This window comes from Hemicordylus capensis, chromosome 1 (assembly GCF_027244095.1).
Source record: "Hemicordylus capensis ecotype Gifberg chromosome 1, rHemCap1.1.pri, whole genome shotgun sequence".
Lineage (NCBI taxonomy): Eukaryota > Metazoa > Chordata > Lepidosauria > Squamata > Cordylidae > Hemicordylus > Hemicordylus capensis.
The window spans coordinates 410,346,096-410,372,131 of NC_069657.1; the positions used below are offsets into that span (position 1 = coordinate 410,346,096).

Genomic DNA, 26,036 nt, shown 5'->3' on the forward strand with positions numbered 1-26,036 from the left:
CTTTCTCTCTCTCGCTCTCTCTCCCTCCAAGACTGCTCCATTCTCTCTCTCACCCACCAAGACTGCTCCATTCTCTCTCTCCCTCTCTCACCCACCACGACTGCTCCATTCTCTTTCTCTCTCTCTCTCCCCCACCAAGACTGCTCCATTCTCTCTCTCTCTCCAAGACTGCTCCATTCTCTCTCTTTCTCTCTCTCTCTCTCTCTGGCCAAGCCTCCTGCTGCATCCTTTCCATCTTTCTTTCCCCTTCTCCCTTATTTTCCAAAATTATGAGAAGAGGTTCTCATATTCCCCCCCCCCTTAAAAATGTTCCATGTTTTGTGTGATGATTTGGCAGAGGTGGAAAGGAAGAACAATGCATTTTATTATGTATTTTGTACAGATTGTATAATATTTATATTATTAGAATGAATTTTAATTCAACTTATTTCATATTAATTTAAATCAATCTTGGCCTGCCAGAACATCAAAAGTTAAATATTGATTAAATTCATTTTTAATTCATTTCACTTTAATTCAGTTGATTGGTTGATATTAAGTGTTACTCTAATAATCAGCACCCTAGGAATTGACCTCGGCCCCGATGAACCAAGTCATGGTTGGTTTCGGCCCGCCAGGTCATTTGAGTTGTGCAGGCCTGGGTTACATCAATGTGGACAATCACTGGAACCACAGAAGAAGCCAATTCGCACAAACTGTTTGCCGTGTGGAACATCCATTGTGTTTAGTATACCTTAAAACAGCTCTTTGCCAAAAGGATTTGGGCAAAAGGATAGAAATTGTACCATGTGGTATCCTCAGTTTAATTTTTTTTCTTTGACCTCTGCCTTGCAGCAACACACACAGCAAGTAGCAGTGTTCCCTCTAAGGCGTGTGCGCGCACTCACATATTTATTTATGTCTGCTCAGTTAATTTTAGATCCCGCTCAAGTTTAATCAAGAAGTCCTACTCTGAATGCATGTTTGCACACACTGCCTTGATAATGCCGTCCAGAAAAAAACGCATTCTGCACACAGATGAAAAAAATTAGAGAGAACTCTGGCAAGTAGCCCTAAATTAGTACAGAGCCTACTCTCAAAAAGACACATCAGATAATAAATGTTGTTATCATTTGTCTGCAGCATTGCCAATTCTTCCAAGCAGCAGTATAGCCTAATTTGAAGCTGCCTTTTATCAAGCCAGACTATTGGTCCATCTAACCCTGTATTGTCCACTCTAACCAGCAGCAACTCTCCATGGTCTCAGGCAGAGGTCTTCCCATCATCTGCTACATGATATCCTGTTAAACTGAGTTACTAAAGACATATATGCTGGAATAAGGGCTGTTCCTTTCTGTCTAGCAGAGTTATTGTACCTTTAATAGCTCAGTGACAGCCTCTCTCATCACTGATTGATTGATTGATTGATTGATTGATTGATTGATTGATTTCTATACCGCCCTTCCAAAAATGGCTCATCTGCATGCAAGGTTAACATGCATCTGTTGAATTTCTGCCTGTCATGCACCTTGGCACCGAGTCTCGGTGCAGGGTGGGGGTCAGGTAGCAAACCTGTGAGCAATGACCTTCAAGCAAGATTATGACTTACCTCCAGAAGTGATAGAAAAGCAGAGGAATATTCAAGCCAAGGGTCAGCCATTCTTGAGCACACAGAAACATTATACAGAAAAGGCTATGGATAGAATATTCTGGCAATACCAGCTGGAGAAAAACAAAAAGGATTACACAGTTGCTGGAAATAGCTCTATTCTATTATTCATTTATTTATTTGTATTATTATTAATTATTATTTTTTCAATTTTAACAAACGTACCTTAAGATAAGCATAACTGAAAAAATAACATCTTTCAGCATAGTATAATATTTCTCTCTTTCCACTTTATATAATATATATTCATCTCATTTCTCAAAACCCTTTAAGATAAACAAACAAAACAACACAACAAGTAGTTCTGGCAAGAACTAATCTGCCTACTTTCCTTTCACTATTCCTACAAATGGACTAAATTTGGTCCAGCTTGGTTAGACAGTTCACAAGTTAGCCCACTTGCACCTCAAATGTTCACATGTCTGCCATCTTGAATTGGGGTGGATGACATCATCTCAAACTATGCCTTTAAGGTGTCCCTGTGTGGCCCTACAACTGTCCCAAATTTGGTCCAAATCCGTTAAGCATATGTTAGCCCAGTTATGTGTCGTAAATCTGTTAGCTTGGTTAACCCAACTGGATTTACAACCTCCTTCAGCACTCCCTGGTACATTAACAGAAAGCGGCAGCAGATCTGCACTAGTGAAAAATAAAAGGCTCACACAGAAAAAAACAGTACATGAATTAAGTCCCCTGAACTGAACTAGGTCCCCCCCCCCCAGACTATGGGAAGCAACAATAACTGAGTAATAAGTGAACAGAAAACACTGAGCAAGGAATGAAAATAGCGAAGGACAACAGAAGCAAGGAATTAACAGAACAAAGCAGGAAAGCATAAACAAGGCAAACTGGAACTCGGACAAAGTTTTGGAATTCAATAGCACACTGTCTGCAGACCAGTGAAAGTTGCAAACAGCACCTTAGCAATTGAGAGACTGCCAAATATATATGGCTCAAGAGAACCAGCAGCCATTCAGGCTTCCCTGAGTCAGCACTTCGGCTTCCTCCTCTCTAATGATCTCCTGCGCCTACGTGACTTCCACTGAGCCTCCCTCTTGAGCCATCTTCTCAAGATAGGTGAAATCCCAGGCTCCTCCCCATCAGAAATCATGTCTGGCAGCTGTTGTGAATCATCGGCTCCAGAGTCTGGTCTCCCTGCCAACTCCTGTTGCTGTGCCTCTGAGCCCTCACTAGCAGGCGAAGCCTCCCATTCCTGCTCTGACTCTTCTGAGTCAGAAGTCTGAGCCATGACACCATGCCTCAAGCATTCAATGATCCACTATCTTGAAAGGAGTAGATGACATCATCACTCATCACAAACTATGCCAATGAGGTATTCCTATGTATCCTTGCAACTGTTCCAAATTTGGTTCAGATCCATTAGGTGGTTCATATGGGAAGAGAGCTGGTCTTGTGGTAGTAAGCATAAATTGTTCCCTTTGCTAAGCAGAGTCTGCCCTGGTTACATCTGAATGGGAGACTACATGTGAGCACTGTAAGATATTTCCCTTAGGGGATGGGACCATTCTGGGAAGAGCATCTACATGCTTGCATGCAGAAGAGCATCTGCATGCTTGCATGCAGAAGGTTCCAAGTTCTGCATGCTTGCATGCAGAAGAGCATCTGCATGCTTGCATGCAGAAGATTCCAAGTTCCCTCCCTGGCATCTCCAAGATAGGGCTGGGAGAGATTCCTGCCTGCAACCTTGGAGAAGCTGCTGCCAGTCTGTGTAGACAATACTGAGCTAGATGAACCAATGGTCCGACTCGGTATAAGGCAACTTCCTCTGTTCCTAATAAGTCCAAGAATTGGCTATAGAAGCTCTTAATTCAGAAATTAGAATACAATACTAATGATATCCTTTGAAAGACCTCTTTCAAGCTTGCAGCCCCATAAAAGATTTACTAATCCTGCATCTCCTGTGTTTCATCGCCAACAATTATTGGTGTTTGAAAGGCCAAACTGATGAAGTCTTTTTAGAGTCCAGTATGATCAAAACCAACTTATGGCATAGCGGGAAATGACTTGCCTAGCAAGCATGAGGTAACCAGTTTGAATCCCCGCTGGTATGTTTACCAGACTATGGGAAGCACCTATATCAGGCAGCAGTGATATAAGAAGATGCTGAAAGGCATCATCTCATACTGCGTGGGTGATGGCAATGGTAAAATCTAGGCTTGTGCCTGAAATGTTTCGGAGGCCATTGTAAAGGCCTCCGAAACGTTTCAGTGCTGGGGTGGGATTTGGTGCTTCGGCACTGGTGGGGGTAGTGCTTTAAGGGCGGGGGAGGGTGTACTCACCCCACCCTCCGCCACGTTCCCCCCGCCAGCGTTCCTCCCAGCCGCCCCGTTCCCCCCGTCGGCCGGAAGTGGCCGGAAGTTGCGAGCGCGTGTGCACCCGTCGTGTGCATGCGCGCATGGCAGACGGGTGTGTGTGCGTGCACGACAGGCACATGGACGCTCGCAACTTCCGGCCACTTCCGGCCAACCAGGGGAACGGGGTGGCAGGGAGGAACGCTGCCGCCCCGAGGGGCTTGAAATTTGGAGAGCGCCGGCGGGGGAAATGCGGAGGGGGGGTGAGTACACCCTCCCCCGCCCTTAAAGCACTACCCCTGCCGGTGCCGAAGACTATTCAGGCACATCCCTAGTAAAATCCTCCTGTATTCTACCAAAGAAAAACCACAGGGCTCTGTGGTCACCAGGAGTCGACACCGACTCAAAGAAACACTTTACCTTTTTACTTTATTATCATAATAGAATTTTATGATGGATTATCTGGTTATTATTTCTAAAAATCTAATCTTGTCATAAAATTGGATGTACAGTATCTGACAGTCTTATGCTCTACTTAAGTATATCTGGGAAGATCCAGCCTGACCCCCGAGAGATCCCCAAGCTAGATCATTGGGATCCTGAGCAAGAGAATTTCTGGATCCGGTCCATGCTGCCCCCTACTTGTAGTAAGGATGGTTATTTAGCCATTTTAAAATGACATGAAAGAGTATTGACATTATCTTATTGGATGTATGTGGGAAACAGCCAGCCATTGGTGTGCATGGGCCAAACTCCACAGTACTTTAAGCTAGCCATTAAGAGTTGAGCTTAACAACTGACATGTCTCTTTTTTCAAAACAAGCAGCTGGGGATGACAGGATGATGTGGATTGAGACCCCAGCATGCAGGAAGAGACATTAACACTTTCCCTTGCACTGCTTTCTTATTGAAAATTCCTTCTGAAGTAGCTATTTCCCCTCAGAGCTATTTGCAGTAAATAGCCACTCCAGGGGGTTATTTTCAGTGGGAAAATGGTATAGGTCGGGGAGTGTTAACTCCCTTCCTCATGAAACTTGACCATATTTGCATTACCTCTTCACCCCTCATTTATTTCTGACAGAGACTCCCAGTTCTGAGCCCATCTCTTAATGGCAGCTTAATGTAAAGTATACGTTGGTCCTTTGAGTAAGTGTGCACATGTGGGAATGACTAATTAGGAACTTTTCAACCATTACAATTTTCTATAGAAGAACAAGATGAATATGTGGAGGAAGCACAAGTTAAACCTTATTTTCTTTCTAGACAGAAATTAATCCCTTCTGAGAGCTTAAAAACCACCAGAGCAGAACTAATGGCTAGCAGGATCACTCTTGCAATTCTAGAACTACATTTTAGTATGGTTTAAAACAGTGAGACAGACTCCAATGAATGTATGAGGTACATCAGTTTTGTATTTATTCTATGGTCAGAACAGGTGTGGTAGTGAGTGGGGAGTCTGTCTCAAAGTCTAAAGAATTGTGAACAGATTCACTGCAGAGTATGTCACACCCTCTTCTCATGCTGCTTGGGTGGGATGTGTGTGTGTGATGCTATTCTACTGGTTTAAGCCATAATGATGAACTCATGAAATTGCAATCATGATGATCCAGTTAAAAAAATTAGCACACACCAGAACTGAATGCAATACACAGCTTTTGGGGAATATAATACTACTTTTATTCCATTTTTTCCTAGATCATTGATTCAAATTCAAATAAAGTAAGACTGATTTCATACATGCACTTTTATGCTGCTTTCCTGCTATTGGAGTACTTATGTCAAAGGCAGAAATGCAGTTTTCAGTGTACTTGCATCAGCTTTTAAAATGGATGAGCATGTCATCAAAAGTAAAGGTGGGTTGTTAAAATAAATTTATAATTTCATTTCAACTAATTTGCACTTTTTCTGTCACCTGCGATGCTGCCAACAGATCTTTTCTATCTGAAGCAGATTTTTGGAAATACATTTGGAAATGGTGTTGTTCTTAACTTCACTCTCCCTGCATGTGACCCTCTTTGGTGACTATTCACAGGTATAACACATCTCTTTTATCCAATTCTTCCCACATTTCACCCCCTGCCACAGAATCTAGAAACACAGGCATGTTTGGGGGGAAACATTGTCAGATTTTTAAATTTGAAGTATTAATTAATATGTGCACTATGGCCGTGCATAAATATATGTCTCTTTGAATAAGAACGGGGGGAGGGGGGTAGTTTTGTCTTGACCTTGTCAGTTTTCACCAGATATTACTATTATACCATTTTCAAGGAGAAGCTCACAAAGCAGTATGCATAGTCAATATATTGGGGTGGCTGGTGGGTGGAGGTGATTCCCTTCCCCAAAGTGGCTCAGAAACTGGAGGAGCATTGCGTGAAATTGGAAACTAAGGAGAAGCATTGCATGAAATTGACAGACTCTCTCTTAACTTTGTTAGTTTCACCAGAAATCAGAGAAGGGGGCAACAGTAAAGGAAAGGGCAGGAGAGAAGGTGAAGATAATGCAGAAAGGGTTACACAGAGATTGCAACTAACCATACTGCATCCAAGTCCAGTCACAGGGCAGTATAAAGTATATGGGCCACCATTCAAATACAAAAGTGGTAGAATGTCTTTTCCAGCACTAGCTAGATAGGGTGTGGTGGCAACATTTTAAGTGGGGAAATCATAACTTGTAAACACTGGCGATGCACATTAACAGAGGTGTGGAAATTGTCTCAAACGTTCATTAAAGTGCTTGAACATCAGGGATGTGCGAGCTGGCTGTGAGACCGGTCCGGTTTGAATCTGGACAGGATTAGAACCAACCCAGCCCGGGCTCGGCCAAACCGGGTCTTGTATAATCTGGCCATCGAACAGGGCCAAACTTGTTTGTGGGCTGGCTCAAGAAGTATATTTGTAAAGGGGAATCAGGCAAGGATTCCTCTTTAGAAGTAAAGGGGATTCCCTAGTAAGGGGGGGCAGGGGAGGAGGGAGAAAGGCTACATTTTACCTTTAATTTGGTAATGACTGCCGGAGCCGGTTGTGGCCCAGTTTGGGCCTCTGCACATGCATGGAAGTTCAAATCAGAGTGATGGTTCAAACTCTGACTGTCTGAATTGGGCTGGCTTGATGTCGAGCCTGGTTCAAAGTGAGCAGGCTCACACATTCCTATTGAACATGCATTTGTGATTAAACTACTAACTGGCAGTCTATGTTGAGATCCTAGTGAAGAGACAATGAGCAAAAGGTTCAACTACAGCAGATTCTTTCAAAGCCACAACAGCAATGAATTTTTAGGGTTCAACTGTGAGCCAGTTTAACTTTTATTATGGGCTTGATCCCACACAGTTATGCCAAAATATATTTCCACTGATAGCATTGCACATTGCATTCATGTATGTTTGAAACCGAAGTACATAGTGAGATGGAAACTGGGTCAGCTGCCATACACCAGCCATTAATGTCTGGATAAACAATTTATGACCTGACTTAGCAACGCACACCATTGTTGTATATAGCAAATTCTACAGTCTGTGGTTTTCTAACAGTATTCTCTGTGCAGGAGACACAAACAGTGAGATCACACAAAGTATTTTTGATGGCTGTTTCCCAGCTTTGAAGAAACACTGGAAATCCACCAAAGCCTGAGTCTAAGGGCTGAATCGCATATTATAGTTTTTAGGTGTACATCTAAAGTGGACTTTCAAGATCCACTCAAAAATGTAAAATGTCAACAGCATGAAAACATGTGCTTGCAAATGAGTGGATTTCAGACATACACTCATTAGGAAACCAGGATTCATTGTGGCTGCAACTCAAGCACATTCAGTACTAAGTTTCAGCTTGCTGCCACAAATGAAAAATCCACAACTGTGTTCTGGAGCTGATTCAAGATATGTTCAACAGGCCAGACAATAACTAAGCAGCTATTTTAGCTACAGCTTGTATATGTATATGTATATGATCTTGTAAGGATTACAAGATCATTCCTGTGAAGTGCTTTCTACACTCAGAGATAATATACAAATGCTAAGTGTTTGTTAGTAATAACAACTAGCTTAATCCATGGAGAGCATCTGTGCACTAGTATTTGATTGCTCCCCTAACTCCCTGACACAGCCCCCCTCACCTCAGAGATCTCTCCACCCTCACCTGAGCTGCACTCCTGCTCCTCCTCCTCATCTTCCATCCAGTTGCCTCCATCCCTCTCACCCCTCTTGATCACTCCTCCATCCCTTTACTCCATCCCCCTCACCCCTCTTGGTTGTGGCTGCAGCGTTGCTTCTGTTCTAACAGGCTCCTCTTCCATATCTGCATATGGAATCTCCACTGCCCAATCACCATGGTGCTTCTGCTCGTGAACTTCACTAGAGCTGCCACGCATGGCATTAGCCACGGGTACGCCTTAGAGAATTATATATAGAGATGATGATGATGATGATGATGATGATGATGATGATGATGATAAAACTGTCCCATCCCCTTGACTAAGTGTTGTCAAAACAGTCCTCCATTACCTCCACTATAATTTTACACATGCCTTCTCAGGAAAAAAATCATAGTGTCCAATGCTTTCAGTATACCACATACTTCCACAGGTGTGAGGTTTGGGGTTTTTTTAAATTTACACATATAAAGTTATGTGTAAATAAATTTTATTTACATGTCTTTATATTCTTTTATAAAAACACATTTATATTTTTAAATTACATGACATATTGAACAAAGCATATGGGTGCACATTATCTTGTATTTTGTCACTCTAATCTTCTATTTAAAAAAATCTTCCTCCCCCGTCCCCTTCCTTCATGCATATATATGTACAGGTGGCCCTCATTATCTGCGGTCCTGGCCCTCACTGTTTCGCATATCCACGATTGGGCAATGTAGATCCAACCTCAAATGTGGTTTTAAAAATAGTAAAAAATTGCCTATCCACGGTTCCTGAGCGGCCAGAAATGACTCCCAAGGTCATTCCCGGCCACCATTTTGCAGAACAGAGCCATTTTGTGGCTCTTGTGTCAGAAAAAAGAATTATCTCACTATTTTTTGCAGAAAATCGGGAGAATTGGGGTTTGGGTGGGTATTGCTGGACAGCTGGAGAGCATGGTACGGCAATTAATTTCTCGAATTTCTGCCCCATTTAAGCCTTTTTAAAGCTTTTTCTTTTAAAACCTCCAGGAACCTAACCCCCCCCCCAGTTCCCATTGCCTCAAGGTCTAGCTAACCATGGATGTAGGTGAGAATAGAACCCCCTTGGATAACAAGGGCCACCTTTGTATACATATGTGTATGTGTATGTATATATGTGTGTGTGTGGAAAGAGAGAGAGTATGTCAATTTTACCACTGAGACAGTATCCCATACTGTAAACAGCCAATCTAGTGCAGAAAGCAAATTCAGTCATCCCTCGCCAACCGCAGATTTCCCAATCAGATTTTCCTGCTGATAGGTTTCCGGGCAAAATACAAAGTGCTAGTTATAACTTATAAATTTATAACTTATAAAGCCCTAAACAGCTTAGGTCCTGGGTATTTAAGAGAGTGTCTTCTTCGCTACGAACCCCACTGCCCATTGAGGTTGTCTGAGGAGGTCCGTCTCCAGCTACCGCCAACTCATTTGGTGTTCACACAGAGACGGGCCTTCTCGGTTGCTGCCCCGAGATTGTGGAATGCGCTCCCTGCTGAGTTACGATCCTCCCCATCTCTAGCTATTTTTTTAAAAAACATTTGAAAACCTTTTTACCCAAGCTTTCTCAGTTTTTAAATAAAAAAATACTGTTTAATTTTATGGTTTTTAAATTATTGTATAGTTTTAACTTTATATGTGTTTTTTGTTGAATTGTTTTAACTTTTATATGTGTTTTAATTGTTGTTGGCCGCCCAGAGACATAAGTTTGGGTGGAGTATAAATTTTGCAGGGGAATGACTTGAGGATTAATAATAACCACACTAAATTATTCTCTAGGCATGTGGATTTTAGTAAGAGAATAGAATAATCTTCACAGAACAGAACAGAACTTTATTATGGTCATAGGCCAATATACAAAGAAATACAAACAATGCATCGTGTAAATAAAATTAAAAAGAGAAGAAATATATAAACCCATTATGAAATGCTTTGCTGAAGATCAGATTGAGTTTTGCAGATTATAAAACAAAACCTGGCCACTATAGTAATAATTTTTTCATCTGGATTAAGTAATAAAAACTTTTTAAAAAATCATCAGAATTTCCTAAAAACATAGACAATAAGGGGGAGATTAATCTCAAGCAGGCTTCCTTTTAAAAAATCACAATATAAAATTGAATATGTACTGGTCTCTACTTGGCCAGAACTGCAAGGGCACAGGTGGGCAGGGAAAGGGATGCCTTTGAATCTGCCCTCTAAAACGGCAGATGGAAGGGCGTCCATTCAGGCCAATGTCAATGCACGTCTGAATTTGGGGATAATAATAGAATATAGATAGCCTGCTGGCTTAAGATTAAACAATTGCGCCCCGAGATAGATGGTCTTAGAAATAGAAGCAGCTTCCTCTTGCAATCCTACATCAATGATGCGTTGTTTGATCTCCCCCTTAGCCCAGTCATTGCCCATCTGCAGCAGAACCTCTGGAGAAAACCCATAGTAAGTTAATTTATCAATAATAAATGAAAACCATTTAAATTTAAATGAATCAGTCTTAATGAGAGAAGCCAAGCCTGAGGTGGAAGACATAAATTTTAACCAGAATAGGGAAATAGTTCTCCAGACTCCGGATTCCATTCACAGCAGGGCAACCTCTCTTCTCAGTACCACCGATGGAACACAACGAGGGACAGCTAATAAGGATCTCAGGAATTTAGAATCCAAAACTTCTAAATTTGAGAAGTTACGAGGTGGACCTAATTGGGCACCATAAAACAACTGAGAATACACTTGGGTGGTAAATAGTTTAACCGCTGTGGAGATAAAAGAAGCACCTCTCGAATAGTAAAAGGAGTTTTGTGGTGAGTTGAGCTGACATCAGAGAGGAATTATAAAGGGCACTACGAGACCCCGAGGAGTGAAAAACAACTCCAACTCCAAAGAATTGACTTGGGCTATCTTATGGCCATTCAAGGACCAATTATGGAGTCTAGGACGCTTAGCAAAGACCATAATCTTGTTTTTTAAATAATTTATCGCAATATCCTCTTGCGTGCAAAATTTTGATAAAAGTATCATAGCACATTTCAAGCCAATTGGGGTTTGAGATAGAACTGCCATATCGTCAGCATATAGCAAAACAGAGATATGCCTATCTTACTACAATCCATAGGCCTAGGAACTGGGCATGGCTGCTTCAAGTCATTCTCCTAAAGAAGAAATGCTGCTCAAAAATACATTGGGATGTCCTAGTTAACAAATGAAGAAGCATTTCCAGATCAACATATTGTGCCACATACTATAGGTGCCCAAAGAATACAACAAGAGGATATTTGGACAGAGAATAATGAAGCATCTCTTCTACAGACTGCAGTAGATATCCAGTATTGTACAATATCATGGCAGTTCCAAAAGACTTGTAACGAATCAGCCACTATTCGACCAGATTCCAGCATTTCCTATGCTCCATTCTGTATACAGAATTCAATTTAGTCTGGATGGAATAAGGTACCAATAAAATTGAAGTTTATAATAACTTTCAAATGGACGTGTAACACGATCCTTAGAATATATATCTGTCCTCCTTTTTCTGTTAAGAGATTTCTGTCCTCCTTTTTCTGATAACAGTTTTCTTTTATGACTCATGATAATTGTATACAATTTACCTAGCAAGCCTTTAAAATGATCATGAAGATATTTTCAAACCCTGTTTTCTTCCTCTGAGGGACACATTTTCATGTTTTAAGCAACAGTCAGAGCACACTCCATCTGGAGATATTGGTAAAATTGGGAGATATCTAACATCTCCCAAGGCTCATTCAGTTTTTCATATGACAATTATATTACCTCATAGTAGTTCCTTCAATACTGAAATTAAAAAAAAATTCCATCCTACCATATTCTGAAGGCTTGGAGTGGGCTAAAGCATTTTAAATACCATGTAACAAGCTTACTAAAATCAAATAAATAAAAGCCTTCAATCAATTGCAGCCACTGCTAATATATTCCTAGTTTAAATGGTTTAAATGTTTGGTTACTTCGTTTGATAGATGCCCACAATTAAAAACACTTTTTATTTGTGACCGTAATTAATCTTTTTCACTGGGAAGATTGCAACTACACTATAAATCAATTCTGAAAAGAAGAGTCCAGTGGTGATAAATTAGTACAAGTGCCTGGACCTCAAACTGTGAAACTATGCCATGATTTATTATCAGTGAAAGACATAACATACTGGATATGCTCTAACTGAAAGGAGGGGGAAAAATACAGACACAAGCCAGGATGAGTTAATTATGGTGTATGGCTCAGGAGTGAAAATAGCACTTACAAAGCAAATTCTTCCGAGTCAGAACCTACATAATATTTTGATGGAAACACATTAATAAATGTTGTTTGGTCCCCAAATAGTCTCTATTCCTCCTAATGCAAAAAAAGTTGTTTGGTTCCCCAGATAGTCACATGTCCTCTATACAAGTCCCTAGTTGGCAATCCTAAGAATATAGTCTACATTTAAAATGCATGGAAGGTAACAAAATTATCAAAACCAAAAGTAATAAATACATAACTCAGCAATGTATACATGAGGGAAAGTTCTGCTTTCTCCCCACCCCACCCCTAAATATACAGTACCAGCTATTGTGAATAATACAAATGGAAACGGTCACATTTGTATTGTGTATTCCATGGTGATTATAGATGTGTTTTGTAACTGCACATGAAACATTCCTCAAGCATTTTAAGGTCTGCAGAATAGGGAGGGAGCTGCCACCATGTGTGTGCATCCCAGCTGGGTGCTTATTCCAACTCACTGCACACATTTTGAAAATGCTTCTCCTTGCATGTATCATCCAGTTCTCTTGCTTCCTCTTGTTTGCTCTAAACCCATCCTGCTTGTGGTCTGCAGCCTGCAATTAGCACTACTTAATAGCAGTTAAATAGGGTAATTGGCTGTTATCCTCACAGAGGTGTTCCTTCAGCAGCTGATATTTCTCAATGAATCCAGGCTAAGAGTAGTTGAGCTCTGAGAACCTACAGTGAAATTCAATTATTTCCTTGCTCTGAAAACCATAGGTTCTTTCTTGGCCTCTTAAAAAAACTGATGGATTTTCACATTATCTGTTTTAGTCAGTGATAATGTAGAACAAATCGCAGCAGATCACAGATTTCCACAGGGAAATATTGTAGATGTTCCCAGCTTTCCAGAAAGAGATGAAGATTTAAATGTTGTTCACTAATTGGCTTGTTCTCCTGCAGCGTTACCATATGTCAGTAGGAAGAGTTGAAATGCTGGGGTGGCAGTGGGGGTGTGTGTGTGGCGGCGGGGATAGCTGAAGAAATTGAACCATTGTCCATACATGGTCTAAGGGTGGTTCTTACTCATGGTCTGCAACCACTAAGTTGTTTTGTCAAGCATTCATATACCTTTCTTCAAGTATTTTGTTTTTTTTACTGAAGCTGCTTCAAGAAGCTTGTCTCACCTACACTGAGAAAGTGCAACATATATCAGACTTGTTCATACAACCATTAACTAGGTAGAACAAGTGGCCTACCCAGCTTTGGGAGCTGTGCACACTCCCAGTTTTTGGCTGAGTGTGAGTAAAAAGCAGGGTAAGAAGCAGGGAGTGTGATTATCCTTTAGATGGCTAAAGGCATTAGCTCATTTGTTAGATCCTTGATTCTGATCTAACAATAGAGCTAATGTCCCTTACAGGTATAGGATGCTTCCTAAATGCAAGATTTCCCTAGAAGGTGATGAGGAAGCCATCAAAAGGTGACTTATATTCCCCACCCTGAACACTCAATCAAGGATGTATGTGTGCTCAGTGAAAAGAAACTGCAATTTTTGGAGAGAGACAGGAGAGCTTTGATGATACTATGGCTTGGTTCACAGAATTGTTCAAATCTAGGTTTAATATGGGTTACCAACCTTCATATGATTGTGTGAACCTACGCCAAGGCGGATCATGGCCCAAGATAAATCTGAGATTCTCAATGAACCCAAGTGGGTTCACATAATCCTGCTAATGTCAGTAGCCCATATTAAACCTAGATTTGAACGAATGTGTGAATTAGGCCTTAGTCTGCCAGCCAACCCCATGCAATAAGGATAATAATGAGTACATATGTCCTTCCTCATTCCTGGTGCACTGGAGCACCTTTTCCTAATTGCAAGGGAGGACGGTTCACCTAAACCGCTCCTACACACACACACACTGGTTTAAATTAGTATTTGTAGAACATGATTATTTGTAGCGTAGCAGCACATAGGTATTTGTAGAGGGGTAGTTCAGATGAAGTCTCCCCCATGGAATTAACTGATGATGGCCCAGCACACTGGAAGGCAGGGGCCAGGATACACATGCTCATGGCCCAGACATGTCCCCATTGTGTGTGATTAGGCTGGCAAACCAAGTATTGTCTGAAGTGGCCCCGTGACTTAGTCTAAATGGAGAACAGAGAAAAAAGCATCTTAACATGCAACAATATCTCTCTGGAACTCTGACATAATCTGTTGTTGACTTATCAGAGTGCACATATTGCTTACTTCTATTTATTTTTTACCTTTTTTCTTCCAAGGAGCCCAGAGTGATGTACATGATTATATATCTCCTCACAACAAGCTTGTGACATAGGTTAGGCTGAGAGATAAGTGGCTGGCTCAGAGTCACCAGTGACTTTCATGGCTGAACAGGGATTTGAACTCAAGTCTTCCCAGCACTGTCTCCTCTAAGGCATGCACACGTGCATGCACTCACAAGTTTTTGGATGTTCGCTCAGTTCATTTTAGATTCCACTCAGGTTGAATCAGGAAGGCCCTATTCTGAATGCAGGTTTGCACACACTGACTTGATACTACCACTCAGAACAAAACTCATTCCGCACAGAGATGAAAAAAATTAGGACCATTGTTCCCCAGTCCTCGTCCAACCACTACACCATACTGATGCACAGCCTGTATATTTGTAATTTTTTAAAAAACAAAACCCCAAACATTACAAAGATACTCTAAGCCTTCAGTAAGCTCTCATCCCAAGGAAGCCAGAATTCCAGTAGTGTGGCCCCTTGGCCTAGCACTTCTCACCATACAGAGGAATGGAGCGTGTACTTAACAATATACCTCAGGTATATAATTACATTCCTGTTACGGATTCTGCTTTCAAGAGGCTTACAAACATCGTGACATTCATAGGGGTTTCCCTCCCCTCTCCCCCAACCCCACCTCAAGTTGCAGTTCTGTTCCTACTTTATTGATTCAAATACTTTTGGCACTGTGGGGATAAACTGCCAACAACACAGTTTTTTTTCTAAGGGATGAACACTGGAGGAAGCTGAAGCAAACGCTTTGGAGCAGCACTCAAGGGATCTAAAGGAATTATGCAGCTTCGTGATTCATATCACTGCTCATAAACACTAGAGAAAAATGTGAACTGAAGATGTGTAGAGTTGGCATTACGGCTAGTGCCAGGCATCTGTCTGGGAATCTTGCTTCTTGTCTAAGCCAGTGTTTCTCAAACTTTTTGGAGTCAAGGACCACTAAATTCTTCGTGCAGAGTTTCAAGGACCGCTACATTCTTCATGCGCAGTTTCCCGGACCAGCAGTTAGTAAAGGGGTTTCAAGTCTATCTATCTATCTATCTATCTATCTATCTATCTATCTATCTATCTATCTATCTATCTATCAGACTTCTATACTGCCCCAAACATGCATCTCTGGGCAGTTTAGAATGAAAATAATATAAGCATTAAAATAATTAAATTTGGAATCTTTTGCAAACATGGAATATTAGGGGTTCTTAACCTTGGGTCCCTCAGTTAAACTCCCATAACCCCAAACAACAATGGCATTTGGCCATTATGGCTGGGGATTATGGGAGTAGAAGTCCACCAGCGTCTGGGTACCCAAGGTTGAGAACCCCTGAATCTAAAAGCCTGGGTGAACAAATTTGTCTCCAGTATGTCTTCAGTATGTGCGGGGTGGGGGTGGAGGTGCTTCTGATTACTCAGTGGAGAGGGTATGTTGGGCCATTAGAAAAATTCAAAAGCTACATGGGGCCAATGAAAACAACATACAAGCAAGCCCCACTGATGCAAGAGGGAAACAGCATTCCCTCTCAAGGCACCTCGACCACAACAGGCAGCTGGGTTTCAATCAACCAACCTTTGGCTGCAAATAATGAACATGCAAGAACCAGCAGCCCTTCAAGTGGTGCCCACTGCCATACTTTTTCCTCCATGCCCCCGCACCGCATACAGTTTGAAGCTGTAAAGATAGGGAATAAGATAGATGTAGGAAGATCTCAGCAGCACATGGAGGCAAGGCACAAGAAGGGTCCCATGCCTCCGTGATACTCTTCCTCTTCCGTGCCATGTGCAAAATTGAGGAAGTGAATGCCTTGATTTCAGTTTGGGGGGGAGTTGACTCCCAGTCAGGGACCGGCACTCAAGCCTTCGGGGACCGGCAGCGGTCCAGGGACCGGTGGTTGAGAAACACTGGTCTAAGCCACACCTACCTCAAGTCACAAACAAGAGAACCCTGTGGGTGGTAATTTAACACTCTGTCTTGCAGTACTGGCGGGGTTATGCAGTAGGGATTCAGATGATGTGGTATGATGCAGACAGAAAGCAGAAGCTGGAGGTGGGAAGTGGGTGTTAAGCAATTTGGGAAAGGGGATATATATTCAGAAGGCCAAAGTGGTCATTAAGATAGCATATAGTGAGACCACTTAGATTCTGCTTTAAAAACAAAAACACTTATAGCAGGCCTACATAAAATGTGGCCCGCGAGGCCTTTTTTCCTGGTCCCCGGGGCTATTCCCCCTTCCTCCCCCTGCTGCTTAACCCCCCCCCCCTCAAATTCCAGCCGCTGCGCGGCCAAGGAGATGGCTGCGGGAATGCGGGTGTTCTTCCTTACCCTCCCCCATGGCAGCAGCGGCACACAGCAGCTCTCTTAAGTCTCTTAACTGTGCAGGCGTGCCTCGCAGTTGGAAAGCGATGCCGGGCCAAATAGCAGGCCTGAGTGTTGCTCTGATTTCTGCTGCTGTGCACCGCTGCTGCCATGGGGGAGGGTAAGGTAGAACACCCGCACTCCTGCGGCCATCTCCTTGGCCGTGCAGCAGCTGGAATTTGAGAGGGGGTTAAGCAGCAGGGGGAGGAAGGGGAAATAGCCCTGGGGGCACCTCCTCAGCTGCGCGGTAACTGGAATTGGGGGGGGGGTCAGGCGGTGATGAGGTAGGAGGCGGCGGTGGACAGTGGCCCCATGAGGGAGTCCAGTGGCAGGGGCAGGCAAAAATGGCAGGGACAGAGGGAGCCCGGCGAGGAGAGAAAGCATTGCCAAGGGATGGGGAGGGAAAGCTGTTCGTGGCAGGAGGAGAAGAGGGACCTCCGGAACAACGGGGAACGGACTCTCTCCCACCAAGATTGCTCCATTCATTCTCTCTCTCTCTCTCTCTCTCTCTCTCTCTCTCTCTCTCACACACACACACACACACACACACCCCAAGACTGCTCCATTCTCTCTCTCTCTCTCTCTCTCTCTCTCTCTCACACACACACACACACCAAGACTGCTCCATTCTCTCTCTCTCTCTCTCTCTCTCTCTCACACACACACACACACACACACACACACACACCCCAAGACTGCTCCATTCTCTCTCTCTCTCTCACACACACACACACACACACACACACACACACACCAAGACTGCTCCATTCTCTCTCTCTCTCTCACACACACACACACACACACACACCCCAAGACTGCTCCATTCGCTCTCTCTCTCTCTCTCTCTCTCTCTCTCTCTCACACACACACACACACACACCCCAAGACTGCTCCATTCTCTCTCTCTCTCTCTCTCTCTCTCACACACACACACACACACACCAAGACTGCTCCATTCTCTCTCTCTCTCTCTCTCTCTCTCACACACACACACACACCAAGACTGCTCCATTCTCTCTCTCTCTCTCTCTCTCTCTCACACACACACACACACACACACACACCAAGACTGCTCCATTCTCTCTCTCTCTCTCTCTCTCTCTCTCACACACACACACACACACACACCAAGACTGCTCCATTCTCTCTCTCTCTCTCTCTCTCTCACACACACACACACACACACACACAAAGACTGCTCCATTCTCTCTCTCTCTCTCTCTCTCTCACACACACACACACACACACACCAAGACTGCTCCATTCTCTCTCTCTCTCTCTCTCTCTCTCACACACACACACACACACACACACACCAAGACTGCTCCATTCTCTCTCTCTCTCTCTCTCTCTCTCTCACACACACACACACACACACACACACACACACACCCCAAGACTGCTCCATTCTCTCTCTCTCTCTCTCTCTCACACACACACACACACACACACACACACCCCAAGACTGCTCCATTCTCTCTCTCTCTCTCTCTCTCTCACACACACACACACACAAACACACACACACACCCAAGACTGCTCCATTCTCTCTCTCTCTCTCTCTCTCTCTCTCTCACCCACCAAGACTGCTCCATTCTCTCTCTCTCTCTCTCTCTCTCTCTCTCTCTCACACACACACACACACACACCAAGACTGCTCCATTCTCTCTCTCTCTCCCTCTCTCTCTCTCTCACACACACACACCCCAAGACTGCTCCATTCTCTCTCTCTCTCTCTCTCTCTCACACACACACACACACACACACACACACCAAGACTGCTCCATTCTCTCTCTCTCTCTCTCTCACCCACCAAGACTGCTCCATTCTCTCTCTCTCCCACCGACTGCTCCATTCTCTCTCTCTCTCTCTCTCTCTCTCTCTCTCTCTCTCTCACACACACACACACACACACACACACACACACACACGACTGCTCCATTCTCTCTCTCTCACCCACCAAGACTGCTCCATTCTCTCTCTCTCCCACCAACTGCTCCATTCTCTCTCTCTCTCTCTCTCTCTCTCTCTCACACACACACACACACACGACTGCTCCTTTCTCTCTCTCTCTCGCCAAGACTGCTCCATTCTCTCTCTCTCTCTCTCGCCAAGCCTCCTGCTGCATCCTTTCCATCTTTCTTTCCCCTTCTCCCTTATTTTCCAAAATTATGAGAAGATATTCCCATATTCCCCCCCCCTTAAAAGTGTTCCATGTTATGTGTGATGATTTGGCAGAGGTGGAAAGGAAGAACAATGCATTTTATTATGTATTTTGTACAGCTTGTGTAATATTTGTATTATTAGAATGAATTTTAATTCAACTTATTTCATATTAATTTAATCAATCTTGGCCTGCCAGAACGTCAAAAGTTAAATATTGATTAAATTCATTTTTAATTCATTTCACTTTAATTTGGTTGATTGATTGATATTAAGTGTTACTCTAATAATCAACACCCTAAGAATTGACCTCAGCCCCCATGAACCAAGTCACGGTTGGTTTCGGCCCGCCAGGTCATTTGAGTTGTGCAGGCCTGACTTATAGACACTGAAAATTAAAACAAACAAACAAACAAACAAACAAGTGTGTGTGTGTGTGTGTGTGTGTGTGTGTGTGTGTGTGTGTGTCTCATAAAATACCCCCCAAAGTGAGGAGGACCTAAGGAGGTGGCTGAAAGAGAAATAAAACAAAAGTGACTCTTAAGCACTATATTATATGTAATAATGGAGATGAAACAAAAAGAGAGCAAACTAGATATTAAAGAAACAACTTTAAATTGTGCAAGACATGGTGTGGACAAGGAAGCATTACACAGCTGAGGCAACTCAGTGTTGATTATTAATGTCTAGAAAATCTAATGGTTCCATTTTTAAATGAAACTTTTGAAAAGCCGCTCCCCACCCCTTTGCTAAATTAGCAGAGATATGAGATAAGCGGGGGTGGGGGGGTGGAGTTGCAGGCCCAGCCCAAGAGACAGGCATGCAGGCTGCCATTTTACTCCCCCAGCACATGACACCGGCAGACCAATCATGTGTAAGGAGTGGCTACATAAGCAGTCGGCTCCTTTGCTCTGTCTTTTAGTTACTCTACAGGCAGGCACCCTCCCCTTGACCAGGAAGGGATATTCCCGTCGCCAATGGGGCCAAGTAGGCATTTGGGGGGGTTTCAATTGATTGGCTAATGCTGGGCCCTTTTTTCACTCACTGGTTTTGTTAAGGCAGTCCCTGGGGTTAACTTTGCAGATGAGTGCAGGTCAGGGTAGGTTAATTTACATTGGTGTTGGGATGGAGGGCCATTATGGTGAGTGGGAATACGGAGGAAGGCTTGGTGATCTCGCGACTCTCAGGCTGGATCCGCTCCCACTCGGATGCATGCCAGTGAACAATGCTCAGTGCCTTGTGACCTGGGTTGAGGTGGGCTGGCATGCATCTCCATGATGGAAGTAACCTTATGGTTGTGAAGAGATTCAAACTAGGTACCAAGCCAAATCAAAGCCGGGTCCTGTGGGCATACTTCCTGTGAGATTGACCCACATAGGGGATACCTGCACTTTAGTTAAGATTCCTCATTGCAGGTTTTGTAAATATTCAATAAAGTGGCCCTAGTTTTTTCCAACTACACATGTCCTGTCGTTATTTGGGCCTGGGTTTGCAAAGACAATGCCTTGCATGATGCACAGTGTTATACTGCTGTAACGCTCCACCCCAGGACTGCTGTGGACCAGTAAACAGCCTGGCCACTGTTCAGAACCGGTAGTTGTGAAAGCAACATTACCACAGTTGCCCCATTCATCCCAATAGGAAAAACTGCAATAGTGCTGCTTGTGCAACTGCTGGTTTTGAATAGTGTTGTGGCTGCTTATGCATCCACAGCAGGCCCAGGGCAAATTGTTACAGTGATGTGATGCTGCACACCATATAACAACAACAAATATTTATATACTGATTTTCAACAAAAGTTTCCATAGGTTTACATAGATTAATTAATTAATTGAGAAAGATGGATCACTATCCCCAAAGGGCTCACAATCTAAAAAGAAACATAAGATAGACACCAGCAACAGCCACTGGAGGTATTGTGCTAGGGCTGGATAGGGCCAGTTGCTCTTCCCCTGCTAAATAAAGAGAATCGCCACATTAAAAAGGTGCCTCTTTGCCCAGGTAGCAGGGGTATAAGCCAGTATCAACAGAGCTGCACGCTGGACCAATGTAAATTCAGTCAGTGATAATTCTTTGTAATTAAGATTTTGCACAAAACTATACAATATTGCTATAGCACTGGTTTATAAATGAAATAATCAGTCCCAAATTTACTGAAAAGAAGGAGGGGGAGAGAGAGAGAGAGAGAGAGAGAGAGAGAGAGAGAGAGAAAAGAAAAATGGTACTCTTAGCACTTAGCTTTGCATCAATCCTAAAACACAAGACCCTTGAGAGAAGTTCAGGCCTTGTGAAACGCAGTGCTCATGTACCCCTCCTCAATGTAAGAATATAAGAACAGTCATGCTAGATCAGGCCCAAAGCCTATCTAGTCCAGCACCCTGCTTCACACAGTGGCCCACCAAATACTTGGAAGCCCACAGGAAAAAGCTGAGGGTATGCCCTCTCTCCTGCTGTTGCTGGTATTTAGACGCATCTTGCCTCTGAGGCTAGAGGTGGCTTATAGCCCTCAGACTAGTAGCCATTGATAGACTTGTCCTCCATGAATTTATCTAAACCCCTCTTAAAGTCCTCCAGGCTGTTGGCTGCCACCAGATCTTGCAGCAGAATATTCCATAGGTTAATTATGCATTGTGTCAAAAAGTACTTCATTTTGTCAGTCCTAAATCTCTTGGCAATCAGTTTCATGAGATGACCCCCTGGTTCTAGTGTTATGCAAGAAGGAGAAAAAATTCTATCAACTTTCTTCATATCATGCATGATTTTATAGACCTCTATCATGTGTTCCCTCAGTTGTGTATTTTTCTAAGCAAAAAAACCCCAGAAGCAGCAGCCTTGCCTGATAAGGAAGGTAATCCAGGCCCCTGATCATCTTGGTTTCCCTCTTCTGCACCTTTTCCAGTTCTACAATGTCCTTCGTATGATATGGTGACCAGAACTGTACACAGAACTCCAAATGTGGCCGTACCATAGTTTTGTAATCTGCAAAACCTGTGAGCCCAGCAAATCCTGAGAGTCCAGTCCCATGCCTTGTACAATCATGAACTACCCTTAACCTTTTTTGCTAAGCTTCCTAGTGAAGAAACCAATTTGCAATTGCGGAACCAACTGCAATCTGTCCCTGGATATTTATTTAGATTGAGAGGCCAGCACCAGGAGAAAAAGATAATATGGGTAGAATGCTACACTCCCCATTTCTGCTCTCTCATAGGTTCTTCTAGGCCAGGCTTGCATGACACACTGCCTTGATACTCCCACCCAGAACAAAACTCATTCTGCACACATATGAAAAAAATTAGAGAGAACACTCGTCCACAGGCCAACTGAGCCATCTCCCTGCTATCTGCAGCCTCCTCAGGGAATTCCCAATGCCCATTCTCCAAGGCTCTGTGCCCCCATGATTTTGTGGGTACATTTAAGCAGGGCTCTCTGAAGGAAGATGGTGGTGATAGCCCAGGGCACCACATTTACAAGGGGCCCATGCAGTAACACAGTAACAGAGATCTTTCTAATTCTGGCGGGATTAGAACAATATTAATTCATCATGGGGTGCCTCTAAACTATTCTTTTTCTGGGCCTTGCACAAGCTAGTGATAGCCCTACATCCAAGATCTGTTCAGACTAATCCAAAGTGGAAACTGGGGTAGGAGAATGTTTGCATTGCTCTGCTTCTCTCTAGATTAAGAGGTGTGTGGTGAAGTTGGTGATATTTTTTTCTGTTGCAGTCAGCCAGTCATACAGCATGGCTGACTGCATGGCCCTCCTGTGCCTGCACAGGTGTGAACTACAGGTGAACTGCACTAATGATTCTGAATTGCTGCCACCAAACATGGCAAGAAGTAGAAGAGACTGGAAGGGTGGTGAACAAATATGGAGAAAAACAAATATTGAAGAAAGAAAAAGGGAATTGCAAAATGCGGTATAGAGAGACTTGTGAAAATTCATAAGGAAGAGAGTGCCATAGGGTGCTGCCAAAAAAAAAAAAAAGGAAAAAGAAAAAGAAAAAAAAGGAGTAACATGGGATGCAGAGATGCCCTATAACACAAACCCTTCTCTCTTTGACTACACTTCCTTCTGAATTCTCCATTACCTTTCCCTCCTTTTCCCTCTACACTCTCACATGCTCTCTCTCTACACCACCACAGTTCATTCAGCATAGTCATTTATTACTTTGTTTTTCCTATTTTCCTACCCACGTGGGATGTACCTATAATTGAGCGGATGGGTTCAAGGAACCTGGGGCCCCCAGCTCTACCCCTCCCTATTTTTATTATCTCCTTTACTCCGGGGGGCTGCCAAGGAGGGGTGAACACGGGCCTCCTCTTAGGGGTGTGCACGGAACCGTGGAGCTGCAGTCCGGCACTGGGGTGGGGGGTTCCATTAAGGGCGGGGGGCCTTTACTTACCCCTCCCGCGTTTTCCCAACTCCAGCGCTGTATTTACTTGAGAAATCGGGCGGCAGGATACCTCCCTGCCGCCCGCTTCAATCCCCGCTTGGCCGCCCCCTTCAAGCCTGTTTCTTCCTTAGAAAATGGGCGGCAGGATACCTCCCTGCCGCCCCTTTCCCTGCTTGGCTGCAAAAGGCTTCTTAAAGACTGAAGGGGGCAGCCAAGCGGGGATTGAAGCGGGCTTGGCTCCTTTTAGAAATAGGGCGGCAGGATACCTCCCTGCCACCCCTTTCCCTGCTTGGCTGCAAAAAGCTTCTTAAAGCCTTTTGCAGCCAAGCAGGGAAAGGGGCGGCAGGGAGGTATCATGCCGCCTGTTTTCTAAGGAAAAAATGGGCTTGAAGGGGGCGGCCAAGCGGGGATTGAAGCGGGTGGCAGGGAGGTATCCTGCCGCCCGATTTTTAACAGAGAAAGGAGCCAAGCGGGGATTGAACCGGGCGGCAGGGAGGTATCCTGCTGCCCGATTTCTCAAGTAAATACGGCGCCGGAGTTGGGAAAACGTGGGAGGGGTAAGAAAAGCCCCCCCGCCCTTAATGGAACCCCCCACCCCAATCCTGCCGAACCAAACCGCCCCGTGTCCGGACCGGTCCGGAGGCCTGTAGAATGGCCTCCAGACTGGTCCGTGCATATCCCTACCTCCTCTCCCCTAGCTATGCCCCTGAACCCATGGGTCTCTCTGCAGCTTCATTTCCTATCCCCCTCTTTTTTACTTTATACCATATCCACTCTCTGCCCCACTCCACTGATTTTTCTGCACTCCTGTAACCCCTCTTTTCACCATTACTGCTCCACAGATCAATCTGCACTTGCATTTCTAAGCTACTTCACTCTTTTGCTTCCCTGCCCCGAAGACTCCCTACATCTACATACACAGCTATTCCCTGTTTTTCATCTGCTACCTCCTTTTTTCTCTGCTCCCTACTCTCCACATTGCTTTTATGTCAATGAAATGCTTCAAAATACATTCTTAAAATATGGAGATTGTAGAGGTCCACTTCAGACAAAAAGGCCAAGGTAGATTTTTTAAATTATTATTTCCAGGAGCCACATCTGAAATTCATTCTAGCTCGATATTTTGAAGTCACATTAAAGCTCCTTTTAAAACATTTTTACAAATGTTACCACTAAGCTTAGCATTCATTAAGGGACTTTTTCCTTCTGAAAGTGATCTGCAAGACCAATCTCTTTGATGCCATGCTAAGAACTAAAGTGTGCAGTTTCTGAAATCTTTGCATGAACCTAGAAAGGCCATCAGATTCACAGTAACAAGTGAGCACCATAAAACTAGGTTATTATTATAGAACTCAACTTCCCTAAAATATACCCTTAATGCTTTCTGTTTCATGGCCTACAGGTTGGGTTAACTTCAAATGTATGCAATTTACGAGTAATTATTTTATTTCTTTAGTTGTGTATAAAATCACTTATGTTATAGGAAGAGACACAAGACTGTCATTATTGCATTCTCCCTACAAGCGCACAGGGTATTACTAATTTGCTGCTGGTAGGAAACAGTCAAGGGAACAGTCACCGATTACCTCTCTGCTGGACATCACCAGCTCATTTCCACTGTCTGTTGTCAGAAGGCATGACTGAATCTTAAACTGGTAGCTGTCCAGCCTCTAACTGACTGTTTGGAATTAGTTATATACTTATTTCTCAAATTCAAACACATTGGTTATTGATTATATGAACCCTTTCTCATGGCCAGTGAAAAAAGGCATTAGAGTTTGTGAGGAGGAAATCCAGAAGAGTTTACCTTCCCGCAGATGAGCAGTTCCTCTTCCTTGAGTGGCGAATTGCCCATCCAGATCAGCACCAGCTGCTGCCAGTAGCTCCAAAGATTGGGGTGCCGGGATGCATCATCCCACATTATGCCACCCCCCGGAGCTCCAATATAGCACTGTGCAAGTGTGCGGTGACTTATGGGGGTCCCCCCTCCTTCCCTCGAGAGCACTAGTATCTGCTAGATATCTAAAAAACAGACGACCAAAAAATGAGGTTAAGGGAGTGATTGCTCTGTTTTAGAGGGAAGCTCCACAGGTGGGTTTGCCGTTGCGGTGCTGCTGGGATCAGGCCCAATCCCGGTGGTACACAACTGAATGTAAAACCAGGCTGGGCTTCCTTAGCCTGGTTTTGCACACACATATTAATAGCCTCTATATTTATTTCTCAAATTCAAACACAGAAAAACTCTTTACTAAGTTCATGACGGATATGCATTCTGCATATAGCCTTGCTTTATTTTTAAAAAGAGATAACCTACATCCCCTAAGGCAGAAAGGGCACACATTAAAGAGAACAAATAAGTAATCATTTGGGAATTATTTGGAGCTTTTCAGAACTCACATACATCATCAGCCTATGTTCAATGGGGAAGACTGTGCTGTAGCTGAGTGGTAGAGTACCTATTCTG

General features: G+C 43.6%; 1 protein-coding gene across 2 annotated transcripts in view; it reads right to left on the reverse strand.

The window, feature by feature from the left end:
• The window catches only part of CNIH3 (cornichon family AMPA receptor auxiliary protein 3), a 151,991-nt gene that overhangs the window by 12,924 nt on the left and 113,031 nt on the right, over positions 1-26,036 (reverse strand). For both annotated transcript variants that reach the window (XM_053308018.1, XM_053308008.1), the window contains one exon: positions 1,589-1,701. In XM_053308018.1, the coding sequence (XP_053163993.1) occupies positions 1,589-1,701 (113 nt within the window). The remainder of the gene's footprint in view (positions 1-1,588; positions 1,702-26,036) is intronic.